Raw genomic sequence first — 24974 nt, forward strand, 5'->3', positions numbered from 1 at the left:
GGGGCCAGAATGCACTAGATGATGTGTCAGACTGAGATGACAGGTAAATTAGTATTGGATGGAAACGTTAACACATGTAGAAAACAACCAGCCTCTCTCTGTCCAAAAGTCACCGAATCTGCCTACACCCACATCTAAAGCTAATTATAGCTTATTTAATCAAGCTGTGCAAAATGAAAAGCAACATAGTTGCATTTGCACACACACAGACTAATTATCTAAAATTACTAACTTTATGCTTCAGGCCAGGTTGCTCGGTATCATTTGTTTTAATTGAGCTTTAAGTTCAGGAATCTATAAGGTGACTAATAGCACATGTAAGGAACGGATTGCTGTGCTCTCACGTGTCGTGCTGTGTTCTTTGCTGCAAGTTTGACAGGGTGTCAATTCGAATGGCCTTAAGTGGCTTAGCAGAGACAGTCCGTGGTTTCATATTTAAATCCAAGTACGCACAGACACAATCGAAACACAGTCCTAAGATGCCTGTAATGGCCGAGTGCACGACATGTGAGTGAAGGCAGTGTGACGTTTAAACCTATTAACTCATTTGGGTGAGAGGCTTACGCACTGGGGAATATAAGACAGGTTCACTGGACTATACATGGGACCAAGCGGAAGTGGCTTTTGTCTCTCTGTCATCCATCCCATTTTGAATTGTCCACATCGCTGGGTATTCATATGCAGCTTTACATGTTAAAAACAGAGCTACAATACAGTGGCTGTGCTGTTTTTAGTTATTACCTTTTTAATAATAAATGGAAATGTGCCATGAGGACTCTAACACTATAATATGAACAAACATTATAAACAAACTGAATAATAGAAAATAGTAAAGTAATAGCTGCCACCATGTCTAGGGTATAATAAAACCTCTATTAGGATTTACTATGGTATTTCTCTTATAGGAATGCGAAACTGTGGCTGTAGTCACTGTTATTTACATCACTGTTATTTACATCACATATTTTTTTTATTTCGTTAGTCATCCTTTTGAGCCTTTACGTCGAAGTGGACCCTGAAAATGAAAGGTGGTGGAGGACACTGACTAACTGCCGATTCAAGCGCATCAGCGCAGCGGACCAGAGGAGGAGTCTCAGCGCAGTCGTCGTTATAGGCGGGGTTTTTTCCTACGATCACACCTCGCCGGTGTCCATATATGGTTCGTGACGTCACGCGCCGGAGGTTCCATTCACATAAAACTGATGAGCCGGATTCCCCTTGGAGGAAATGTAGGCACAGACGCGCGGGGCTCCTCGTTCGCCCGTATCCGCCGTTTAGGAGCAATCTAGTTTAATTCTTTAGGCAATAATAACGACCACACGACGTCAGAATGAAAGTCTCCAGCATTGACTGTCGGCGTCTGAGGAAGATCATCAGGAAGGAGTGTGGGAGCTGTCTTATTGTGGACTGCCGACCGTATTTCTCATTTACGAACTCCAACATCAAAGGCTCAGTCAATGTCAATCTCAACTCGGTGGTGGTCCGGAGGTCCCGAGGGGGACCGGTGCCGCTGCAGTTTGTCATCCCGGACGAGAAAGCCCTGTTTCGGCTTCGCGAGGGGAGCATATCAGCGATCGTAGCTCTGGATGACCGGACGTCCCACTGGCAAAAGCTGAAAAAGGACAGCGTAGCACAAATAGTAATAAACAGCCTCTCACATCTAGCGTGCGGGGCGAACATCTGTTTCCTGAAAGGTGAGAGTTCTGGGAAATTCGACTGTTTTTTAAGATTTGTTTACGGAAGTTAAATACCAACTCATTGCTTTACTGTAAGAATGTCTCGCTCACCAAACTGTATTATGTGTGTAAATAATCAAAATCAAACGTCTGGCTTATATAATTTTTTTCACTACTTTAAACGGTGATTCTTTTAAAATATTAATATTAAGTTATAGGCAATTTTTTACGTATCAAAGAGGGCTGGTTATTATCATATGATATTTGATTCTATTTAAATACCCATGTCGTCCACTGTCTTTGTCGCCGGTGGTGAAACCCTTATAGACATAAATGTCCTGCTGCGTGCGTCAACGGAGCGCATGAGTCAGTTCGAGAGAAACGCAGGCAAGTCGACTGCGTGGAGACTTTCATTGATAAAAATATACATAAGAAAATAGGCTTCGCTAAGTCCATCAAGTCTGCGATAAGGTGTCGAAACGCGTTCGTCTCCGTCTGTCACCTCTGCGTCGGGATGTTGGCCTAAAAGGATTACCGGTCCTTCAAACTGTCGACTCTTGTAAATAATTACGCGCCTGTAATCAGGTTATAAAGGCCATAATCCTGCTAAGAGCGTTTCATAAACTCGTCGTTTCACAATGCGTGTATGTGCGTGTCAGGAGGTAAACATATTATTACTATAGGCTTATTTGTTAGGCTGCGATTTCATGCTTTTCCCCCCGTTTGTACAGGAGGATACGAGAACTTCCACTCTCAATACCCTGAACTTTGCACTGAGGTGAAAACCATTGACCAGAGCGGAACTGAAACTGAGAAAAGACTCAACAGCCACAGTGAGAAGCTTTCTCACCACAAACCAGATTACGATCAGGTATGGAAACACCCTTCACAGTCCCGTACTTCCCTCCAAACTTTCCCACACACGGCCACAGCACAACGGTCCTCCATTTTATTTTTACCCTCATCCAAAAAGAGAAAACCACATGCAAGTGCTGAAGATATCAAAGACCCACATTTGGCACCAGCCACTCAAAACATATTATTACCATACAGATGACATTCTCTGACCTTTGCTGCTCCCCAGCCATGTAATATTTGGCTCAAAAGGGGGAGAGGCCGCTCACTGATGTCCGGAGCTCAGTTCACCCCCAGTGACAAAACCATTCTTTCATCTCCGACCTTTCTTCCATCTTCTCCGCGACGGCCTGAACAGAAAACCCTGTCATCACAGAAGGAAAATGCTGTGTGTACTTCATGGTTCACACGACGGAGCAAACCCATTTCCCTCACTTCACTCATATGTGTACTTTCGACAAACATGCCATTATGACTGGACGTTTGCATGTTCCGAGAGATGCGTTGAAATGGGCTGAAGCAGATGCTTGGGGTCACGTGTTGTGTCTCTTCAGCGGCTGTTTGTCGGACGACCTGGACCTCGTCTCCTCGTCTCACGTCTCCATTCTTTCTCGTGTCCTTCTCAGGGTAAACCCGTAGAGATCCTGCCTTTCCTCTACCTCGGCAGTGCCTACCATGCCTCCAGACAGGACTATCTCAGTGACCTTCACGTCACGGCCTTGCTCAATGTGTCACGCAGGGATCTGCAGCCGGCTAAGGGTCACTACGACTACAAGTGGATACCAGTGGAAGACAGCCACATGGCTGACATCAGCTCACACTTCCAGGAAGCCATAGAGTTCATCGGTGAGTTGAAATGAGTGGGTGGTGTGCTCATCTCGCTTATTAGGGACAGCTCTTTCACTATTTCCCGAATTACGTGGTTCACTTGAAGGTTTTTGGAGGATTTGGTATATTATGAAAACAGCTGATTCATTTGGCTGAGTGCTCTGAACAGTTCGCACACTGAATAATTACCACTCTTAACACATAATCTTTACCTGGAATAGCATCAGCTTCATTGTCAGTATATTTATAGTGCAACATCGCCTCATGAGGTCTCAAGTACACCTGGCCTGAGCTGAGGAGCCACCTATACGTACTTGTATTTATTTTTGAAATACTCCTTCCAATAATCCCCCTTTATCGCTGCCTCTCACCTGCTGCTATTCACAAATAGAGGGCTATAAGAAACCCTAATCGCTTTAACTTGTTTGCCAGCCTCCAATCCGTCACTAAGATACCGGGCCACCTTTCATTCAGGATTTACTTGCTTCCCCCCATCCTCCCTCGACCTCCTGTCCCAGTGTTGGTAAGATGTTCCCATGCCGTCATCGCCTCCTAGGCCTAATCTCTGCCGGGTGTGGCCAGCCAGTGAGATGACTGGGTGAGCTGTCCCTGCTTAGTAATGGTGGGTTGGAGGATGGTCAGAGCCGGCTGACACCCTCTCGCTCTCTCGTTCTTCAGGCACATAGTTGTTCATAGTGGTTGGGAGGAGGATAAAAGCTAGCCTGTTCGCACACAATGGGAGAGGACAATTATTACTTGTTTGCGCGTATTAATCATGGCGGACCGACGAGCAGCAGGGCAGTGAATGTTCTTCAGAGGAAGAGAGAGTGTGTGGGAGAAGAGAAAGGTGCTGGATAATAGCAACGGCAGCAAATGATATACACAGTGTGCTTGCAGCTATTTATAGTCTGTTATAACCAAGGACAAATCTCACCCATGAGCGGCTGGACTGACCAGTATTAGGTGGCTACTGTTGTCGCTATTGTGCATTGTGTGGGGACGCAGCCTACTTTTAGGGTCACTATGAATAAACCCGCCCATTGCATAACGCAGGAAGCGATTCCAGGGGCAGGTTTAGCCTACATTCGGGGAGCGCCACACACATTCATCAACTATGCCAAGTGATTAGAAATGTGGTGCGCACAAATCCCTACTGAACCTCCTCTGGCCTCCAAAAGGATACCAGTCGCCAGCAAGAACCCCTCTCTGACCTGATGGCAGAGCGCTGGGGAAGAGATGCTAAACATTACCGAACTCCTCCATGAGAACTGCTTGTTTCATGTGTCATGACATATCCAGACAATGAGGTGCATCACTTGAAGATGGTCATTAAAACACCCACAGCTCCACTCCTCTTTCCTCTTGTTGCGTCCTCAGCTTCAAACTGAAGGATTGTGATTCATTCGGGAGGTTTATCAAGGATCCAAATCATCATTGTTCCCCGAGCAGTGAGAGAATGACATGCAGATGTATAGACAGTGGCTTTGTGGGTCAAACATATGGGCTGGACAGAATCTACATTTGTCATTTACAGTACTTCCAAGAATAAAGATGCTTATGAACGTGTCATGAGCTCAGATGAACAAACTTGTGGTGGATGTAGATAAGAAGGTAGAGCTGACTGCTTCCTGACTCATCCTGTCATATGTCAAAGTGTCTTTCAGCAAGACAATGGCTCCAGTAGCTATGCTAACAGTGTGGTTACTGATAGGGTCTAGGTTCTTCTTATCTGCTGGTGCTGTGTGTACAGGAAATGAGACCGGATGCTCATATAAGTGGAGGAAACATTGAAATGAATGCAAATTTGTATTTAACATACGACTTATTGGCAAACTCTAATTTGCCAAATGATTATAGAAATAAAACAGATGATTTATCTTTGCGTGTGTCCTTGTTTTTCCTTTCAGACTTTGTGAAACAATCTGGGGGAAAGGTGCTGGTCCACTGCGAAGCAGGCATCTCACGCTCACCCACCATCTGCATGGCCTACATCATGAGGACACAGCAGCTGCGGCTGGACGAAGCCTTTGACATCATCAAGCAGCGCCGGGCCATCATCTCGCCCAACTTTAGCTTCATGGGTCAGCTTCTTCAGTTTGAGTCGGAGGTGCTGTCCATGGCCCCAGCTCATGCCGGCACACCTGAGCCAGCCACACCCTGTGCCCCGGAGTCGGCCTCCTTCTTTGCCAATGATTTCACCTTCAACACCAAAAACTTTGAGCCGTCCGTGTTCACCCTCCCTACCTCTTGCCTGCAGTCCCCAGTCCACCACCAGTTCAAACTGAGCCCAATAACTGCACTGCCTTAAAAATAATGGAGACTGCTTGTATTCTTACTTGAAAAGATAAAAAAAACAATGCTCGCAGTGTGCCTGGTGTTGGAACCAGCAAAGAAGAGAGACTGGAGATCAGCAGCAGCAACAGAGAAGAGAACATATTAGTAGTTATATGTAATGGGAGCTGGAAGCCCGTGACATCTACGGGCTTCATACATTTATACCGTTTTCCTGTCTTCTGAACTGCAGCGATAAAACAACACAGCACAGTGATAAACTGCAATATTTACAGTATGCCTTAGGTTGATATTGTGATTTATTTGCCTGAACAATCAGGCATTTTAATCTAACTTATTGAAGAAGTATGTCATTTTTTCCAATAATGTGGATGTAAATATGTGTTTAATAAATGTTTTCATCACAAAATAAAGTTGTTGTCCTGTAGTCACTGCTGTGGGGTGAATATCTAATAGGATTAAAAGTGACACATTTGCCATATTTGTTTGCGTTCAGTTCATAGGACAGAAAACACAACAGTGACACCTGCAGTGTCCTCTACGGGCAGTTTGTGAAATCATAATATTACAGTAAAGTTATACGCAGGGTATCCGAAACTGACTTGTCCAATCTTTGAAACCTGAAAAAAAAAACATGCGGCAGGTAAAAGAAATATCACAACTGGGACGAACAAACAGCATTTGTGCTCATAGACATGTTCAGCTCACGTCTAACTTCTGTACTGTACTCACTCAACCAACGTGCCGCTTCTGTGTTTGGCGCCTAGAAGGCAGACAGCCGGACTGTACCATCACAGCAAATAGGAACGTCAGAAAAGTAACTAACACGTTTTAAGATCATATAGGATAAATGAACACGAAACAAGTGTTTATCTTGCTATATTAGCGTTAAATATGTATTCTATCTCCAAAATATTGCTTTGTTTATATGACCAGTACACATAATGTAGTAATTGTTTATTTCCACGAGACTGTTTTTACATAGTGGTATAGTCCAGTCTATCCCGCCCCCGCCGCCATTTTCCATGTTGTGCTCTTTTGCTGCAGTGTTTTAACTATTTTTGAATACAACGCTTTTTAAATATATTGTCAAGTTCGGCTTATTAAATTCCCAAAGTCTCCAAATTTGTGGAGAGGGGAGTTCTCCACAGGTTATCTCCGAAATTAGCCAAGGAGACGCCCTGTTTTGACGCCATGTACATCAAACAGGTAAGCTAACGATACCGGACTTGTCACTGAGCTACGTTACCCGGGCTAACGTTAGCCTAACACTCGTCTACTGAATAGCCGTGGTCACAATTAAGGCTTTGCACGTTCCTTATCGTTCTGTAGGTTACACACGTTTTAAAGGCGGTAGCGAGTTTGTTGCCCAATGGTTGCTAATGCTAGAAGATGCTACCTGGTTTACTGTTGAATGAATTGCCCGTCCCCCTTTTCATGATGCTAAGCTAATGCGACTAGGCTAACGCTACGTTATCGGATTAGTTTGCAGAGCTCTATAGCATACTCTATTCTTTTTATCAGACAGTACGCGATCTCGTCAAAGTAGCTGTCTCAACGATGCTTATTTCTATTAGCATGGGTACCACCCGTTAAGGTTTTCATTGTCAAGCCACACGGGGCCGTCGATCCAGGCCCTGTTGGATATTGAGACCCGTATATTATAGCGATGTTGCTGCGATCCTGATACAAACCCACGTTTGGCTAAATGGTGATAATAAAATGTGTGCTGCGTTCAGTGTTGGTTCTAGATTAAAATGTGCGTTATGATAAGTAGATATGTGGTTTCCTGTGCAGGTGATCATCCAGGGGTTCAGGAGTTACAGGGATCAAACTGTGGTAGACCCGTTTAGTCCAAAACATAATGTCATTGGTGAGTATGTGCCTTAATGTGTGTATGTGAGACAGTAATTTACATTAGGGTGTTATGAGATTTACATTTTCAATTGCTAGGGCAACACTTATCATGTGGGTGGCAAAACACATTATTTTTCTGTTACAGTTGGAAGAAATGGGTCAGGAAAAAGTAACTTCTTCTACGGTATGTGAGATTCCATTAATTTTACATTAAATTGAATGTCCTCTTCTGTGCTTTTATTTGCTATGTAAAAATGTGTCTGTTTTCTTAGCCATCCAGTTTGTGCTCAGTGATGAGTTCAGCCACCTTCGACCAGAACAGCGTCTGGCCTTGCTCCATGTACGTAAGGGCAAATGTTACACGCGCTCCAGATAACAGTTAATCTTAAAAAATAAAACGGTGTGGTTGTAAAGAAAAATCCTTAGTTGTAAACAAAAGCCCCTAATAGCTGTTTTTGCTGTATCTGTGTTACTTGCATCTCAAATTTATCGCAACACTTGTTTTGTGATCTGAAGGACATTGTTCACCGTAAACATAAGCTTAGAACTGCCTTAAAATGTCTTTCTCTTTATTTTGACTGCAGGAGGGAACTGGTCCTCGTGTCATTTCAGCTTTTGTGGAGATTATATTTGACAACTCTGATAATCGGCTGCCGGTAGGGAATGGCAAACATCTCACATTCACATTTAATGACAAATTTGAGTATAGTCAGCCAGAGATTAAATAAATAAAAAATGATAAATAAATTTGGCTAATCTTTTCACTTGATTTTATATTAAGACCTTTTTAGAAAATGCACAGCAAAACATGCAACAAGTGTTATCTAGTGTTTCTTCCCAATGTCTGTGGTCCAGGCTGCCAGTGGAAGTGATATGTGATTATTCTAATGGAATGTTTTCCGAGCTCTTGACAACTATGAACCTCTAATTTAACTTGATCTACCTTAAACAAGCGGTGCTTATTATTCATATGATCAAAGTATTGAATTTGTACCGCCAGCCATGTCAAGAGTATTTGTATTTAGCTAGATGTAAAACTGTTATCTTGCAGCCTAATAATTTCTTTGATTTGTGTAAATGTCCTCTTGACTAGTCTTTAATATCTGTTCACCAGATCGACAAAGAGGAAGTTTCTCTTCGACGTGTCATTGGTGCTAAGAAAGACCAGTACTTCTTAGACAAGAAGATGGTGACGTACGTATAATTGTAGATGGCTTGTTGCTGCAATCACAGGAAGTGACACCTTGGTGATGCCATGTAATGACTTGTTTGATGGCATCTGTTATCATTGCAGTAAGAATGATGTCATGAACCTTCTGGAAAGTGCTGGCTTCTCTCGCAGTAATCCATACTATATTGTCAAGCAGGGAAAGGTGAGAAAAGCGTGGGACTTGACCTCACTTGTTTACCACACTGTAGCTAGTTTATCAGGTTCATATGTGGAAGGAAAATATTTACTGTAGAAGTGAGTGTGCCATGTATATTTTTGTAAATATTTTAATATATCTCATTATGTGACAACACTTTTAAGATACCGTATATTTGTACCTGTTTGCTTGACTTGTCATGTTAAAGTCATAACCTGCATATGCAATATAAAAATGTTAATACATTTTTCATAAATGTCAATTTTATTAAAGCGTTATCTTGGAATCACGCTGTACTGAATGATATTTCATCCTAATAATTATTTATTATTTATTATATTTGTTTTATACAGATCAACCAAATGGCCACTGCCCCTGACTCCCAACGTTTGAAGCTGTTAAGAGAAGTGGCAGGGACAAGAGTGTATGATGAGCGCAAAGAGGAGAGTATTTCACTCATGAAAGAAACAGGTAAAAGCCTCGTAATAGCATTGCTTTTTATAAAATAGTTCAGTAACATACCCACCTTTTTAAGCATTTTGTATTAATAACCCATTTTCCTTCACAGTGACAATGGCTATGACATGTTTTACACCTTGCAACTGTAATAAAAACACAACTTTAAAAAGTATTTATCACATTGTATGGTACATCTTTATGTATTATAGTGTAGCACCCTAAAACAGTAAGTCATTTGCTTGACATAGCAATATACAGTTCTCTATTAGTGAAGGTCAATTCATTCCCTAGAAAAAGTAGTATAAAAAGGTTGTGCAATGTACTACTTTATTTATGCTCTAAGAATGATGTACAGGCGTTAAATCATGCAAAATCATCCATCTGTCTCTCTATAACATAGAAAGACAACCTAGCTAGATTAAACAAGTGGCCAATCATTGGCAGCATTATGTTTAGTCTTGCAGTCTGTTCAAAACATCATGAGCTTCCTGCTTTGTCTTACTTATAACATGTGTCCCTCAGAGGGCAAGCGAGAGAAGATCAATGAGCTCCTGAAGTATATTGAGGAGCGTCTGCACACCCTGGAAGATGAAAAGGAGGAGCTTGCTCAGTACCAGAAGTGGGACAAGATGAGAAGAGCCTTGGAGTACACAATCTATAACCAGGAACTGAATGAAACCCGTGCCAAACTAGACGAGGTAATGAATCATGAAAACATTGTATTTTCAGTTAAGTTGATTCTAGTGAAAATATCATTACCTGTATATTAGATTGATTATATGCTATAATACACAATAAATAAGCTATACTATGCATCCAAAATGTTTTCTGCTGCATTCATTATTAGCACTGAGATGTTTTTATTAGCTTGTGTTTGTGTTTTCTATTTTCTCTTAGCTGTCCAGCAAAAGAGAAACCTGTGGAGACAAATCCAGACAGCTGCGTGATGCTCAGCAAGATGCCAGAGACAAAGTAGAGGTAAAAAATTTTACAACACAGTATGTAGGTAGGTTTAGGTACTAAAATTCTAAAACTAAAAGATTCAAATTTAAAATGCAACATATACACTATATGGGTATATAGACAATGTGGATCTGAAGGAAAAAATATAGACAAGAATGCTATGCAATGTTATGCATGTAATTTGTTTAGAAATGTGTGGCTAATGTCAGTCAACTGCTTGGCCCATGTTGTCAGCTTGTGGCAAGAACACTTTACTGACAACATCAATAGAGCCAGGGAGACAAGACAGTCTCCCTGCCTCCCTACTAACATATTAACTTGGTTGGTGAATATCTTTCATTTGGGTAATGCTAGGCAAAGTTAAAAAAAGGTTTCATAATATTATTGGGACATTTTCATAGCACTGTCATTTTTGTGAAGCAATGAATAAAATTACTTTTGATCTTAGATGTTGATGGATTTTGTTAGCTTGCAAAATCAGCAGACTATCTTTATTCTCAAATTAAATTGTAAAAATGTAAAAAATGCTTTTTACCGGAACACTTTCCTACTCGTCTGTGGCCTTGTTAAATAAATAGTAATTTAATCAGTGAATAAGAACTGAGTTGTATTTACAGTCCCTTGAATTAAATCTTTCATAACTTATTTCATGGCTCCTGTTTTATAGGAAACTGAACGTGTTGTGCGAGAGCTGAAGTCCAAAATCTCTGCTATGAAGGAGGAGAGAGAGCAGCTGTCGGCTGAGCGCCAGGAGCAGATCAAGCAGAGGACCAAGCTTGAGCTGAAGGCCAAGGACCTGCAGGACGAACTGGCAGGCAACAGTGAACAGAGGGTACGGAAGCCTCCCATCTGCGTCATCTGAACACATGATGCTGCACCAACAAGCTTACACATAACCCTTTTCCTTCTCTATCACTGTATGTCTCTTCATGTGCAGCATTCTCTCTTTTCTAGCTAGTAACCAAACAGAAATATTCACCTGTTCCTGACCTTGCAGTTCTAGGGAATTAATTATGCTTTTTGTCTTATTGGCGATTGATGTAATGTATGAGGGTGATACATTTTGCAAACAGAAGTGGAATTACCAGAGCTTTAATTGATTTGTTAAACCCATTTCCTAACAACTTCTTGGAAGAGCTTTATTGAATTCCCCTTTCATATAAAAATCACCTATTCTGTTTGTAGAGTTAAAGGAATGTTCAGCAGTGAAGCATTCATCTGAACATTTGCTTGTCTGATACTGGGATGAACCAAAATGGAAGCAGCAGCCTGCATATCCAACGCTCAATTCAATTTGACTATACATCCTGGCATGAGTTTTTGTGTACCGAGCTGGCATAGATAACTCGCCATATGGCTCCATGTTCAGTGTGTGTTTATGTGCACGTGTGAGTATGGGTTGATAATCATACACAGCGGCTTCTTTGGCTCAGCCTGTGTGTTAGTCCCAAGATCCCAGGCAGCATGCTGGATGGTGCTTGGATTAAACCCACCTGGCTTTGTGCTGGCACAGCATCGGCCAAGCGTTATTGAAGCAAAATGAAAAGCAAAGGAAGCAGAAATGCGTCACAAATTGCTGATGGTCCAGGTTTTGTCAGGTTTGAGGTAGTTTTGACTCGTGTTTTTGTTCCCACCATCATCACACACAAACAATTCTGTGACACTTCATAATGTGATAATGTATTTTCAACATGGGTTCTTCTGTACGTGTGTTTTGTCTACTACTTGCCCTGTATATTTGCTGCTATAAGGCACAGTCTGTTACAAAGTCATGCAACATAACATTTTTTATTATATACTGTCATGTTAATGATGTGGCACTGCGATTAAGGTACGTGTTGTAATATACTTGAGTAATTAGGAGAACCTGCCTAGTAAAGTGCACCTTTGTTTAATCATCCTTTTCCCTCATGTATGTTTATGCACAATATATATATATTTTTCTCTCCTTGAAATATTTGTTGATTAATGTCTAATTCTTGGTCTTCATCTTTTACAGAAACGCCTGCTGAAGGAGCGTCAAAAGCTATTGGAAAAAATTGAGGAGAAGCAAAAAGAACTGCAGGAGACAGAGCCCAAGTTCAACACAGTCAAGGAAAAAGAGGAGCGGGGGATCTCCAGGTAGAGATGACCCATCTTTCCTTGATTTTAAAGAAAACATCCTGGCCATTCAGGCCACCTGTTGAACTTGAACTTAATTTAAACATTAATTAATTGATTTCTGGCCCCTTACCTTTTCAGATTGGCCCAGGCTACGCAGGAGAGAACTGATCTTTATGCCAAGCAGGGCCGAGGCAGCCAGTTCACCTCCAAAGAGGAGAGGGACAAATGGATCAAGAAGGAGCTTAAGTCTCTGGACCAGGCTATCAATGACAAGAAGAGGCAGATTGCAGCCATTCACAAAGACCTGGAGGACACAGAGACAAACAAGGAAAAGAACCTGGAGCAGTATAATGTAAGACAATTCAGAACATCATGGTAGCATGGGGATTCTGTCTTATTTTCAGATTAGGTTTTAGAGTTTATTGGTATCTTCAAAAAACAAAGATGAGAGTCCAGCGTCAATCTGCTGTTTATCATTCATCTCCACCTGTTCTGATTTTTGCATACTGGAGTGTTATATGATCATTCATGACTCATGTGCCACTGCTTAAACAGACTGACTGATCCTCTCATTACTTTAAAGTTACATCAGGTTGCTTATATTTTGAGAGTGCAGGTTCAAGATTACATATCTCATTGTTAAATCAATTTTTTGCTAATTATTATTTTTTTTAATACATTTATGTCCTTTATGTATTTTATTTAATGTTTCCGTAGTTTGAATCAGTCTCCTGACAGCAGCTTATGCTGACCCACTTTCTTTCAGAAACTTGATCAAGATCTAAATGAGGTCAAGACACGTGTGGAGGAGCTGGACAAAAAGTATTACGAAGTAAAGAACAGGAAGGATGAGCTGCAGAGTGAAAGAAAGTAAGACCATTTCATTTACTACGTTCACAATTTATAACACACTATATACACATATATATATATATATATATATATATATATATGTTAAATTGTGTTATAAAGTAGTTGGTAGTAAATGTGTAAAGCATAACTATATGCTTCTTAAAATGAGACAAACATTAATTTCATTCAAATGTCTAATAATTAAGGTCAAAAATCAAAATACTTTATTTATTTAATTTGATCTGGAGATTTGTGTGACTTTTTATAGAGCAGAATTGAGCAATAGTCTATTGTTATGACATTATATAAAGCAAAATGATTATTAGACAGAAAGGTACATTCATAATGATTACAACATGTGTCCTCCAGTTCACTGTGATCTATTGTTTTGGTGTAGTGGGTTAAAAGGCAGCATAATAAGAGACTTGATAAAAGGATCACAGTATTCAGACCACACAGCTGCAAGCTATTAATATATGTATGATCTAAAACATGAATAATATAAATTAGTGTTTATTTTGTACATTCAAACAGTGAATGATTTAATTTCTATAAAGGGGAATCATCTACAAATTCTTTGAAGTGCTATGTTTTTTTATCATAATATTTGTAAGCTATGTTAATGTTTTAATTTTTGTTTGCTGTTACACTGATTTCTGGTATCATAGCTGCAGTTCGTTTTCGTCGTTTTGGTGACATAACTGAACAGTGTGACTGTCTATATCCCATAAGCTACCTGTGGCGTGAGGAGAACGCAGAGCAGCAAGCTCTGGCAGCCAAACGCGAAGACCTGGAGAAGAAACAGCAGCTGCTTCGAGCAGCCACTGGCAAGGTCCATGTCACTGAGCATGATTGTATAATATATGGTACTGTCTTTATTAGTGTTGTCACGATACCAACATTTTGGTACCGGTACTGATACCAACAACTATTCCAATACCTTTTTGATACTTTTTCGATTAAAAAGAGAATGCAAAAGACATCATTACTGACTTATTTTAAAATCTTAGAAAAATAACATATCAAAATAAAATTCAAAAAACTAGGCTTATTGCACAACAATTTTAGAACAGTCAGTGTGAATAAATAAATGTTGTACATATCCAAACATGAGTGCCTGTAACATGGCGGGGTATCCATCCAAAGTATCCAGTTAACACTCTGGAGAACTTTCCCGTGTGCTTATTGTTTTTTTTTTTGTGCTTATATTAGGTTGACACAACTGTCGCCGTTTTGCGCTGAATGCGTTCTATTGATTAGGCACAATAGAGCAACAAACTCATACGATTAACGCTGCTGTCTGATTGTTAAAACGGGTTACGCTGTAGACAGTTTGCTGCTTGCTGCTCAAATCTCGGACTGGATTACAATGGTAGGCTCTCTGAATGAAGCTGACTTATACTGAATAGTTTTGTGCTCATTTGTTTTTAAAATGAAAAATTGCCATGTAGCACTTTGTGCCCCTGGTTTGTCCACAAGTAGCAGGGTGGTGAGTGTGGTAGGAGCTTCTCTTCTGTGGTGAATTTGTGGCACTACAGTAACGGCTATAACTACAAGATACAGCCATCTTTTTCTCAGCAGCGATATAGGTGGTGCCATCCAGCACACACATTCAATTAGGGAGTAAACTGCCATAACTAAGAAAGGTTTGTTAGTTAAAAAAAAGTGCATCACTCTGAACCACTCACTTAATGACTAAGCCAGTGTTTTTTGATGGCTGTTTTAAATTGCTGAATTAAATCTGCTTCATTACTGGCACCCTATTATATCCAGATGAAATTGCATGTGATTCACCTTTTCGTATAGGGCCTGCCAGTCAGTTTCAACTAAGCAAATCCAAAATTTGCATATTATATGTGAATATTGTAAAGATGAAATGAGGTTTCTACTGCATTTAGTTTGATTTTATTGGTGCTTGCTGACTTGATCCATGTCTAGAATTTGAGGGACCATCTGTCTTAAGTGCAATACAGTTTTTATTTTTCAGCTTTTGTCTGAACTTTACATTATTTAAGTGGCAATATATATACATGTGTCATTCATTAATACAGACATTTAAGTAGTATAGATTTTAAATTAAATAGATCTTTTTTGTATTTAAGACACTCATTGTTTCTCTTTCTCTTCTGGTTATCCAGGCTATTCTGAATGGTATCGACAGCATTAACAAAGTCCTTGAGCATTTTCGTCGGAAAGGCATCAACCAGCATGTCATCAATGGTTATCATGGAATTGTCATGAATAACTTTGAGTGTGAGCCTGCTTTTTACACCTGTGTGGAGGTGACTGCTGGAACAAGGTGAGGATGATGTTTTTTATTTGCCTGCTCTGGTTGGAAAACATTTACTGTTGAATTATTTTAGATGGGTATGACTGCTTGTCATAAAACCAATTTAGTCTGGTTGTTTAAAACCATGGTTCCACTTCCCCATGGTGAAACAAATATAACACATAGCTAAATTTTTATTGACTTGTCGTAATATCGCAAAATCTAAGTCCATCTCAGTCTCAGTCAAAATCTAAGTCTACTCAGTGTATGAGCAGATGTTTTGTACATTCTCAAATATATTTAATGTTCATATTTATAATGCAAATCATGTGCCAAACCTCCATTCAGATGTCTTAATAACTAGTATTATTCCCCACCTCTTATGTCATTTTTCTTATTATGTAGGCTCTTCTACCACATTGTAGAGACTGATGAGGTTAGCACCAAAATACTAATGGAGTTCAACAAAATGAACCTGCCTGGAGAAGTTACATTTCTACCCCTAAGCAAACTGGATGTGAGGGACACAGCCTACCCAGAGACCAATGTAAGCATCATGCATAAAGTGTATTATAAATATATAGGCAGGAAATGTAGAACCTGACAACAGTATCATGTTAATAACTCAGAGTAAACAACATAAAATACAAGATCTTACTTTGTGTTGTTCACCTGTTCCTTTGATACTCCCAGTCATGCCTGATACCACAGTTGTCTATTCTGTCAGTTTTTGTTTTCATGATCTGTCTTTTTGGCCTTTAAGGACGCAATCCCCATGATCAGTAAGCTGCGCTATAGCCCCAACTTTGACAAGGCCTTCAAGCATGTATTTGGGAAGACCCTTATTTGTCGCAGCATGGAAGTTTCCACTCAACTGGCCAGAGCTTTCACAATGGACTGTATCACTTTAGAGGGTAAGCTTGCCTGCGACACATGTAGACTACACAACACCTGAAAAACCCTGGGAGTGAGATCATAAAAGGTTATGTTGTGTATTGACCTCCAGGTGACCAGGTGAGCCACCGTGGAGCACTGACAGGAGGCTACTATGACACCAGAAAATCTCGTCTGGAGCTGCAGAAAGACATGAGAAAGGCTGAAGAGGAGCTAGGTGAACTGGAGGCCAAGCTCAATGAAAATCTGCGTAGGAACATCGAACATATCCTTTTATCTCAAATATTCTGTTTTACTATTCAGTTTTTCTTAAAGAGTAGAAGGAGTTTCAGTTTTAACTTATTAAGCTACCCTTTTGTATTTCATTGTCACTCAGTGTTTTAATTTCTATGCCAGTGTGTAGTGCAGAGATGTCCTTCATCTAGGAAACAAATAGAATCCCTTACTTCCTGACCTCATCAAATATAAGTCAGTGCTGGCTGAGCCTGAGGTTTAATTAAATACAATCAGAGCATTTAATCAGGTCAAGACGATTACTGTATATTGGGCTATCTTGGCCAGAGCCATGACGTCATGCTGCATTACCCAGTTGAACAGAACCGCCAGGTCAGAGATTTGCATGTCTATGTATGGATATGGTAATTTCCACCCAGGCGTGAATAACCGTTTACACACCTGTGATTGTGTGTATTCTCACTCAGCCTATAGTGTTTGTGTTGGTCATGTTGCACACCTGGCATTTACGTATGTGTGTGAGGAGGCACAGGAAATGGATGAGTGAGTTAGTGACTTGCCCTTCACTCCTGCAGCTGTGACTCATAGAACAGATCAATCATTTAAAAGCTTCTTGTTGTTCATTTCCCACCTCTGCCCTGTAAATATCCATGGGATTACGGAGATGGATTGCGTCTCTTCTATTTGTAGCTACATTTTACATTTTCTTACCAACACTGCGTTGTGTATAGGTCGACCCGTATTTGTACTTGTTTTCGTAAGACTATGTGGAATGCATCTGATTTGTTTCATTTGGAGTACTAGCCTGGGTTAGATCACTAAGATTAACACAGGTTTCTGAGATCTCATTTTTTCAAGAAAATTGTCTTAAATCATTGTTTCACGGCTTCTCTAGGCATCTGGCAGGGCAGTCGTCTCGACTTCCTGTAGCCTTGTTATTGACATTATTGTGTTTATTGAGTCTTGTAAACCTCAAAGGGCCAGAGTAGCGTTTGTGCACTCCTGCAAGATCAATAATCCTGTCTGTTAAATTAGCTTAATGATGAGTACATGCAGCCCTCCTTAATCCTCGACCTTGATATGAGTAATGCCACAGACTTCCTTTGCAAGCCCTGACACGTTATTATAACACTGTTTGTTTGTAAGCTAAAAAGCTTAGTCACTGTCCTACAGCATTGCTAATGAGATTAGTCTTCACAAAAGTAGTCTCTGTTGCTTTTTTTTCTTTGTATGAGGCGTATTGTCCTACTTCATTTGGGAAAAGCAGGATGCACAGTTTTGTACTGTGTTGTATAAAGTAAACTGAATGTAGACTCTGCTATGCAGAACAACAGACGGTGTTCACAATTAAACCCGGTAAATCACGTATTGTTATTGTTATTGTATTATATTGTTATTAAATCTGTAAGGTCTTTGAGACAGTGCCTTTTTAATTTGATCATGTAATGTGAGCGAGAAACTGTTTATCCACTACTTACTTTATATTTTCTTAATAATTGTTTTCACGCATCAACAATGAAATTGACCAGTTAATGAACCAGATGCAGCAGATCGAAACACAACAGAGGAAGTTCAAGGCCTCAAGAGACAGTATACTATCGGAGATGAAGATGCTGAAGGAGAAAAGGCAGCAGTCGGAGAAAACATTTATGCCCAAGGTAATTATTACTGACGTTATTGCAATGTCATAACTCAAACATTTGTACAGCCTTGTGGTCAGGGTCAATACCACTTGACTGAAGTTGTTGTTACAGCCTGTTCTCAGCAGTCAGTTTGTGCTGCCTGATGGACCTTTGTTCCCTTTGCTCCTTCACTAGCAACGCAGTCTGCAAAGTCTGGAGGCCAGCCTGCACGCCATGGAGTCCACTAGGGAGTCTCTGAAGGCCGAGCTGGGCACTGATCTACTTTCTCAACTCAGCCTGGAGGACCAGAGGCGTGTGGATGACCTCAATGATGAAATCCGTCAGCTGCAGCAGGTCAGGAACATGATGTGACAGAGACGTATGAGATGTGTTGTGTCTAGCAGTTTCATACACTTCGACAGAAACGACACACTTGTACTTTCGATAACTAGTGAATATAAATTGCCCATTAGTGTGTATGTGAGTGTACATTGTCTATCATTGTGTGGTGACCTAGTAATGGACAGGAAATATCTAATGACAGCTATGAATGGCTTCAGCACCTTTTTGTGAAGTTTACCAGGAAAGCAGTCAGGATCATGGATGGATCCTTAATGTATATAGCTTCTTCCCATTGCATTTAAGAAATTCCCGATGTACCTGATGAGTATATAATCCTCGACCATGTTGATACCTGGTTTAGATGCCAGATGGCTTTTACCTACGTGTGTGTGTCTTGTGCCCCCCACCCCCCTCTCCGGGCTACCTGTTAGTGTATTATAATGACCTGAATTAGGTGAACGTAACAGGCAGCAGCTGTGTGTGGGATGTTCCTGTGATCCAACATCATCTCTATCTTTCTTTCACTGCCAGCTGCTCTTTGCTCTCGCCTCAATGAACTCTCGGCTATTCCTATTAACGTTATAAAACAGCCCCCACAACAGGGATCCTTTCATGTCCTGCATTGTTGGTTGTTGTCACATTATGTCATGTTCATTTGACATTTGTCTGGTCACAATGCACGTGGAAAATTATACAGATGGTACAATATTAACTCATAACAACACAACGTTTAATTGGTAATTTACATCACAGATTTACAACATTTTTTACCCCCTAGATGGCAGCGTTGCCAGTGTACAGAATAACAGAATGTATGCATATATTGTTGGTTGGTTGCTTTGTTTACAGTTTTGTAGTATATTGGATTGTAACTATTGTATTGTACTACCAGATGTATTAGTATTAATAATAAATAGCCCTAATATTGTGTTGTTAATGAATTAACTGTGTGCACTCAGCAGGACTAATATTGTCTGCAATGTTGATCACTATTCCCTACAACAGGACAACAGACAATTGTTGAATGAGAGGATCAAGCTGGAGGGCATTATGACCAGAGTGGAAACATACCTCAATGAGAATTTACGAAAACGTCTTGACCAAGTAGAGCAGGTGTGTGATCTTTTGAAACTCCTTCAAAACCAGCATAACCTAGTATGACTATATATGTGAAAGACCTTGGTGTTGTCATACAGCTTATGTGTTACTGTACGTGTAATGTAAAACTTCACTATTTTTCTCGTCAATTTTTAAATCACACGTCATTAGTTGCATAACCCACTTCATGTGCAGCTGTTAGATAATGCGGTTCATGTAATGTGTTGAAATTGTTTAACGTTGTAGACGTGGATACTTGTATTCAATGGTTTCATTCATACAAGTCAGAAGAGGCATGTTTGAATTTTCATGACTCTTTTATTGATGTGGCCTAATTTGCATTGACACAGGAGCTGAATGAGCTGCGAGAGACAGAGGGAGGCACGGTGCTCACAGCCACAACGTCTGAGCTGGACACCATCAACAAACGTGTCAGAGAGACTTTGGCTCGATCAGACGGTACAGAGTGTACTTCAGACACAATAGTGTCTGTACTCTCAGGACTTAAAAGTCTAAAAGAAAATCAACATTTAGGGAAAAAACACAATTAAGTTAAAAACGCTTTCACATTTTTCTATATTTAAACTAAAACTACTTAGTGTTGCAACTTAGTGTTTCTAGTGTTGGATTCAATTTCCTTATATTTGACAATCCAAACTCAGACTGTAGACGTTCTTTATTGGGCTGGTGCCACCAACAGATGGTGAGAATTGCTGTGCTTGATAATATGTTCTTTCAGAGACAGCTTGGTCACACAGTTGTATAAATGTTCAAGTAACACTGACTCAGATGAGGCTGATAGAATGCATTTGTCAGAAGGCACTTGTTCCTGAATAGAATTAATTTGCATGCATTTATATTTAATGGTTGTTACTGAGTTTTTAAAACTATATTCATAGCAAGATTTTTAATTGTAACATTGTAGCATAAGGTGCATTTTTTATTTTTTAATTTTGAGAACAATTAAATTCTTTCTTTCAGAACAAAGAAAGTGAAGTGAATATGTCCTAAAGCCATTTAGAGTTTTGAACGTATAACAAACTTTAAAACCAGACCTGGCCGGTTACAGGATGGGATTTATGTATGTACTGTATGTCTACATTTAGATAACACCCATCACTTCAATGTCTTTGCCAGATCTGGATACTTTGGTTGACAAGACAGAGGGAGAGATCAAGGACCACATAAAAAGCATGGACCGCTGGAAGACCATTGAGAAGGAGCAGAATGACGCCATCAACCATGACACCAAGGAGCTGGAGAAAATGACCAACCGGCAGGGCATGCTGCTCAAGAAGAAAGAGGAGTGCATGAAGAAGATCAGAGAGCTTGGCTCACTGCCTCAGGAGGCATTTGAGAAATACCAGACCCTCACGCTCAAACAGGTGCACAAAGTCACTAGTATCCATCTCTTGTAATGTTCATATATCATTATATTTACTAAAGAAAAAGGTTTTGAGCTAAAGACCAAAACAATAGGATGTGAACAATATTGGCTAACTTCTTTGATAAAGCCTAGGGTTTTACATGTCATGTGAGAAAGTAATGCAGCTCTGAGCTTGTTGCTGTTCCAAGGGGAAACTGTTTGCTTTGCTAATTTGGAAAGCCATATGTGTTTTTTACTCTGTAGTCATAATCATCTAGTTACCACAGCAACATGACGTTTGACAAACTGTGTGGCTTCACAATAACTGAAGCTCCATAAATGTCTTATTTTTTATTTTGTGCATCCGATCTTACTAGCCAAGTTGCATGTAGCTTGTGCATTAATACAGATAGACACTGGCTCGAGGTCTTCACCTCCCACCCATTCAGCAGTGACTCAGACACTAGTTAGAGCTCCATCTTTCAGGCGACTGCCTTTGGGAGAACCGACTGAGTGTAGTGGACTTGGCTGCATCTTTTATAAGTGTCTGAGTGCGTGTGTGCGCGTGTCATCCCCCCCCCTCGACAATGCTGAAAATAGCCTAACACTTTCCAAAACACTCCACATTGTTAATCTTTCTCCACGAGACACAGCTTGGGGCCAAGATTGCGCTATTGATTGGTGAAGTGGATGAGCCAGGGGCACTTGCTCATGTTTCCCCAGTCATTACTAATTCAGACGGGTGAATTTATAGCTTGGAGAGTGCATATTATTTTTATTCCAAACCAAAACACATTTCTAATTAATCAGGGCATGTCATCTGCAGATAAGAATAGGGTTTGACAGAAAACATTTTTAAAACATATTGGATAATTCATAAGGGACCTGACTTGATGTCGTTGTTTAGTTCATCAAATGACATGAAATACTAAGTCAGGGCAGAATACAGTTAACTCTCAGGCTGAATGAAACTTGTCTACCAAGGTGACTCAGCTTTGTCAGCACTTGTTCCACATACTAATTTGTTGACATGAACAAACATGAACAAAATGCTTTGTTTGTTTTCCTCGAAATTAATTACGTTTTTTTTGTTGTTGTTGTTTTTTTTAAAAAAAACATGCATTTTGAATATAGTGACATACGTGCAGCCTAACCTTGCCCATAGCTAATGTTTTTATTTCCCCTACTCAAATAGTTGTTTCGGAAACTGGAGCAGTGCAACACAGAGCTGAAGAAGTACAGTCACGTCAATAAGAAAGCTCTGGACCAGTTTGTCAACTTCTCTGAGCAGAAGGAGAAACTCATAAAACGCCAGGACGAGTTGGATCGTGGCTACAAATCTATCATGGAGCTCATGAACGTCTTGGAGCTGCGCAAGTATGAGGCCATTCAGCTCACTTTCAAACAGGTATGTAGTGAATCAGACTCTAACAGTGTGAAAACAGTTCACACTAGCAAGATGTCTGCGAAATGTGTGCCAAGATGTGTAGCAAAAATGGTTACGTTATCTGAACCTCTGATGTGACCAGTGGTTTCTTTGTCTTATCTTGCGTTTTCTCTCACTCAGGTGTCAAAGAACTTCAGTGAGGTTTTCCAGAAGCTAGTGCCAGGTGGCAAAGCTACACTGGTAATGAAGAAGGGAGATACTGAGGGCAACCAGTCTCAGGATGAGGGAGAAGGTGGTGCAGACAGTGAAAGAGGCTCTGGTTCACAGAGCAGCGTTCCTTCAGTCGACCAGTTCACTGGAGTCGGCATCCGAGTAAGTGCTGGTATAACAACCAGACTATCAGTTAATCAGTCACATGCCCCTGTGTAAATTCATTCAGTTTGTACTGTAGCGCACCTGATCCATCAACACAGGAAAAATAAAAACTATGAACCCTGTGGTCAACTGGTTGGATCAAATGCACTAACAAAATGGATAAACCACCCAGTTAAGTTAACTTCTATCAAATATCACTGTGTCTGTAGGTGTCGTTCACCGGGAAACAAGGTGAAATGAGAGAGATGCAACAGCTGTCTGGAGGTCAGAAGTCTCTGGTGGCCCTCGCCCTGATATTTGCCATCCAGAAATGTGACCCCGCTCCTTTCTATCTGTTTGATGAGATCGACCAGGCCCTTGACGCCCAGCACAGGAAGGCTGTCTCAGGTAATTTGGGATGTGTGTGTATGCAGTTAAATAGAACAGTTCTGCTTTGCATTTTGGTTTAATATTTTTCTTTGTCTTTCCTATATAATATAGATTACAACTTGTAAAAACATTTTTTGTATCTGTAATTTAAACCTTGGACGTTGTGAGGAAACAAGTAATGATGATGTTTTTGCTTGTTTATTTCAGACATGATTGTAGAGCTGGCAGGCCACGCTCAGTTCATCACCACCACCTTCAGGCCTGAGCTGCTGGAGTCTGCCGACAAGTTCTATGGTGTCAAATTCAGAAACAAGGTGAGACCCTCCTAATGTTTCTATTTCCTCAAATGCACCAATGCCACCTTAACCCCAGGGGCCATCATGTAAAGTCTTACTCCGGCGTCTGTTTTCTCACACAGGTGATGTGGGTTTCTATGCCCCTGGGCATTTGTCCATAATTCCTTGTATAATAAATGTGTATTCCTGTTTAAAAATAGTCACTGAAAAAGGACAATCATTGGTCATTGTTTTTTTTGTTTTTTTTTAGGTGAGTCACATTGATGTGATCACAGCAGAGCAGGCAAAGGACTTTGTGGAGGATGACACCACCCATGGCTAAATGCAGGACTAACACAAATATCTCGCTTACACGAACAGCCTTCTCCTTTCTGTTTATACATTCACTTGTTCCAGAGGTGGCAATTTACCCGGATGTTCTACAGGACAGGAACCCCCACCCCAAATTATTGATATTAGCAGTTTACGTCAAACGCTGAGACTAATTTGAAAAGTCTACTTTCGTAGCAAAGGACAATTGTTTTAACAGATTGTCTGTTCCTGTAAGTGCATTGACTGACTATAAAAGTGTAGTTCTTTCACACTAAAGCAAAACTCCTAATTTTTTTTGTGAGACTGTACTTAGGAGAGCGCTTGATACTATGATGAACAAATAGTTTAAGGATGAGATTTAATAATCTGTCCTTGAGAAGTGCTGAAGATGCTCCTGAAGGCAAGAAACATTCAAGCTCTGTTCTGACAGTGAATGGTGTGTACAGTTGACAGTTTTGATACCACTTGGGTAATGTTGAGCTCAGTGCAGATGGGGGGGTGATCTTGTTTTTTGTTTTATACCTGTTCACTCTGTATGTATACTCATATACTCCTGAAACAAAGCTAACGTATATCTGTCATAACTGGCCGTCGCAGGCTTTAAATTGTTTCCAAGTTGTTTATTTTTATGGTTGTTGCTGTATTATGTAATTTCCTATTTTTAGGTCATTTCTATGTATGAAAGGTTTAATTCTAAAACACCCCAAATATCCATTTTGGAAATTTCAAACAACAAGTGATTTAGTCTTTGATTAGATCTGTGCTTCAAATGACTCAACTTCAGTAGTATTCCGAGCTGTAATTAATTTTTATTTATTTCCTTTATGGATGTATTGTTTGGAGTTAAACTGCTCATATGTTTTACCTAGTTTCAACTTTTCTAAATGACTTTTTCTCCTTTTTATGTACTTAAAAATAATAAAAATGCATCAAATAAACTGTTTGGAACTATTGATGTTTATAGTGACCACTAGATGGTGCTTTGCCACTGGTACCTGACTAGAAAATAGTGTTGCAGGATTTAAATACAATCATCACTTAAGCGTGTTGAACATTTGTATATATATCATATATGTAACCTATGCCACCTTTTTTTCTATTGGGCCCAAATTAATCTACCATAATTGGAGTAATTACAATTGGACTCGAATATCAAGA

The 24974-nt window shown here is 40.2% G+C and overlaps 2 protein-coding genes across 2 annotated transcripts; both read left to right on the forward strand.

Annotated features, from left to right (window-relative positions):
* The first annotated feature begins 1210 nt into the window (after window positions 1-1210).
* Window positions 1211-6064, forward strand: dusp5 (dual specificity phosphatase 5). Its single transcript, XM_029158740.2, has 4 exons — window positions 1211-1694; window positions 2408-2547; window positions 3158-3377; window positions 5267-6064. Exons 1-4 carry the CDS (start codon window positions 1331-1333, stop codon window positions 5665-5667), a joined length of 1125 nt encoding a protein of 374 aa, XP_029014573.1. The 5' UTR covers window positions 1211-1330; the 3' UTR covers window positions 5668-6064.
* Window positions 6065-6660: 596 nt separating this feature from the next.
* Window positions 6661-24754, forward strand: smc3 (structural maintenance of chromosomes 3). Its single transcript, XM_055509184.1, has 29 exons — window positions 6661-6860; window positions 7449-7524; window positions 7654-7692; window positions 7781-7848; window positions 8093-8164; window positions 8623-8702; window positions 8803-8881; window positions 9229-9346; window positions 9857-10032; window positions 10232-10312; window positions 10965-11129; window positions 12297-12418; window positions 12539-12752; window positions 13167-13270; window positions 13985-14084; window positions 15391-15551; window positions 15927-16068; window positions 16285-16435; window positions 16528-16678; window positions 18154-18307; window positions 18467-18625; window positions 19619-19726; window positions 20062-20170; window positions 20849-21096; window positions 22273-22485; window positions 22645-22836; window positions 23049-23226; window positions 23416-23522; window positions 23755-24754. The coding sequence occupies exons 1-29, from the start codon at window positions 6846-6848 to the stop codon at window positions 23824-23826; spliced, it is 3654 nt and encodes a 1217-aa protein (XP_055365159.1). The 5' UTR covers window positions 6661-6845; the 3' UTR covers window positions 23827-24754.
* The last annotated feature ends 220 nt before the right edge of the window (window positions 24755-24974 follow it).

The sequence above is a fragment of the Betta splendens genome, chromosome 1, assembly GCF_900634795.4.
Source record: "Betta splendens chromosome 1, fBetSpl5.4, whole genome shotgun sequence".
NCBI classification, from domain to species: Eukaryota; Metazoa; Chordata; class Actinopteri; order Anabantiformes; family Osphronemidae; genus Betta; species Betta splendens.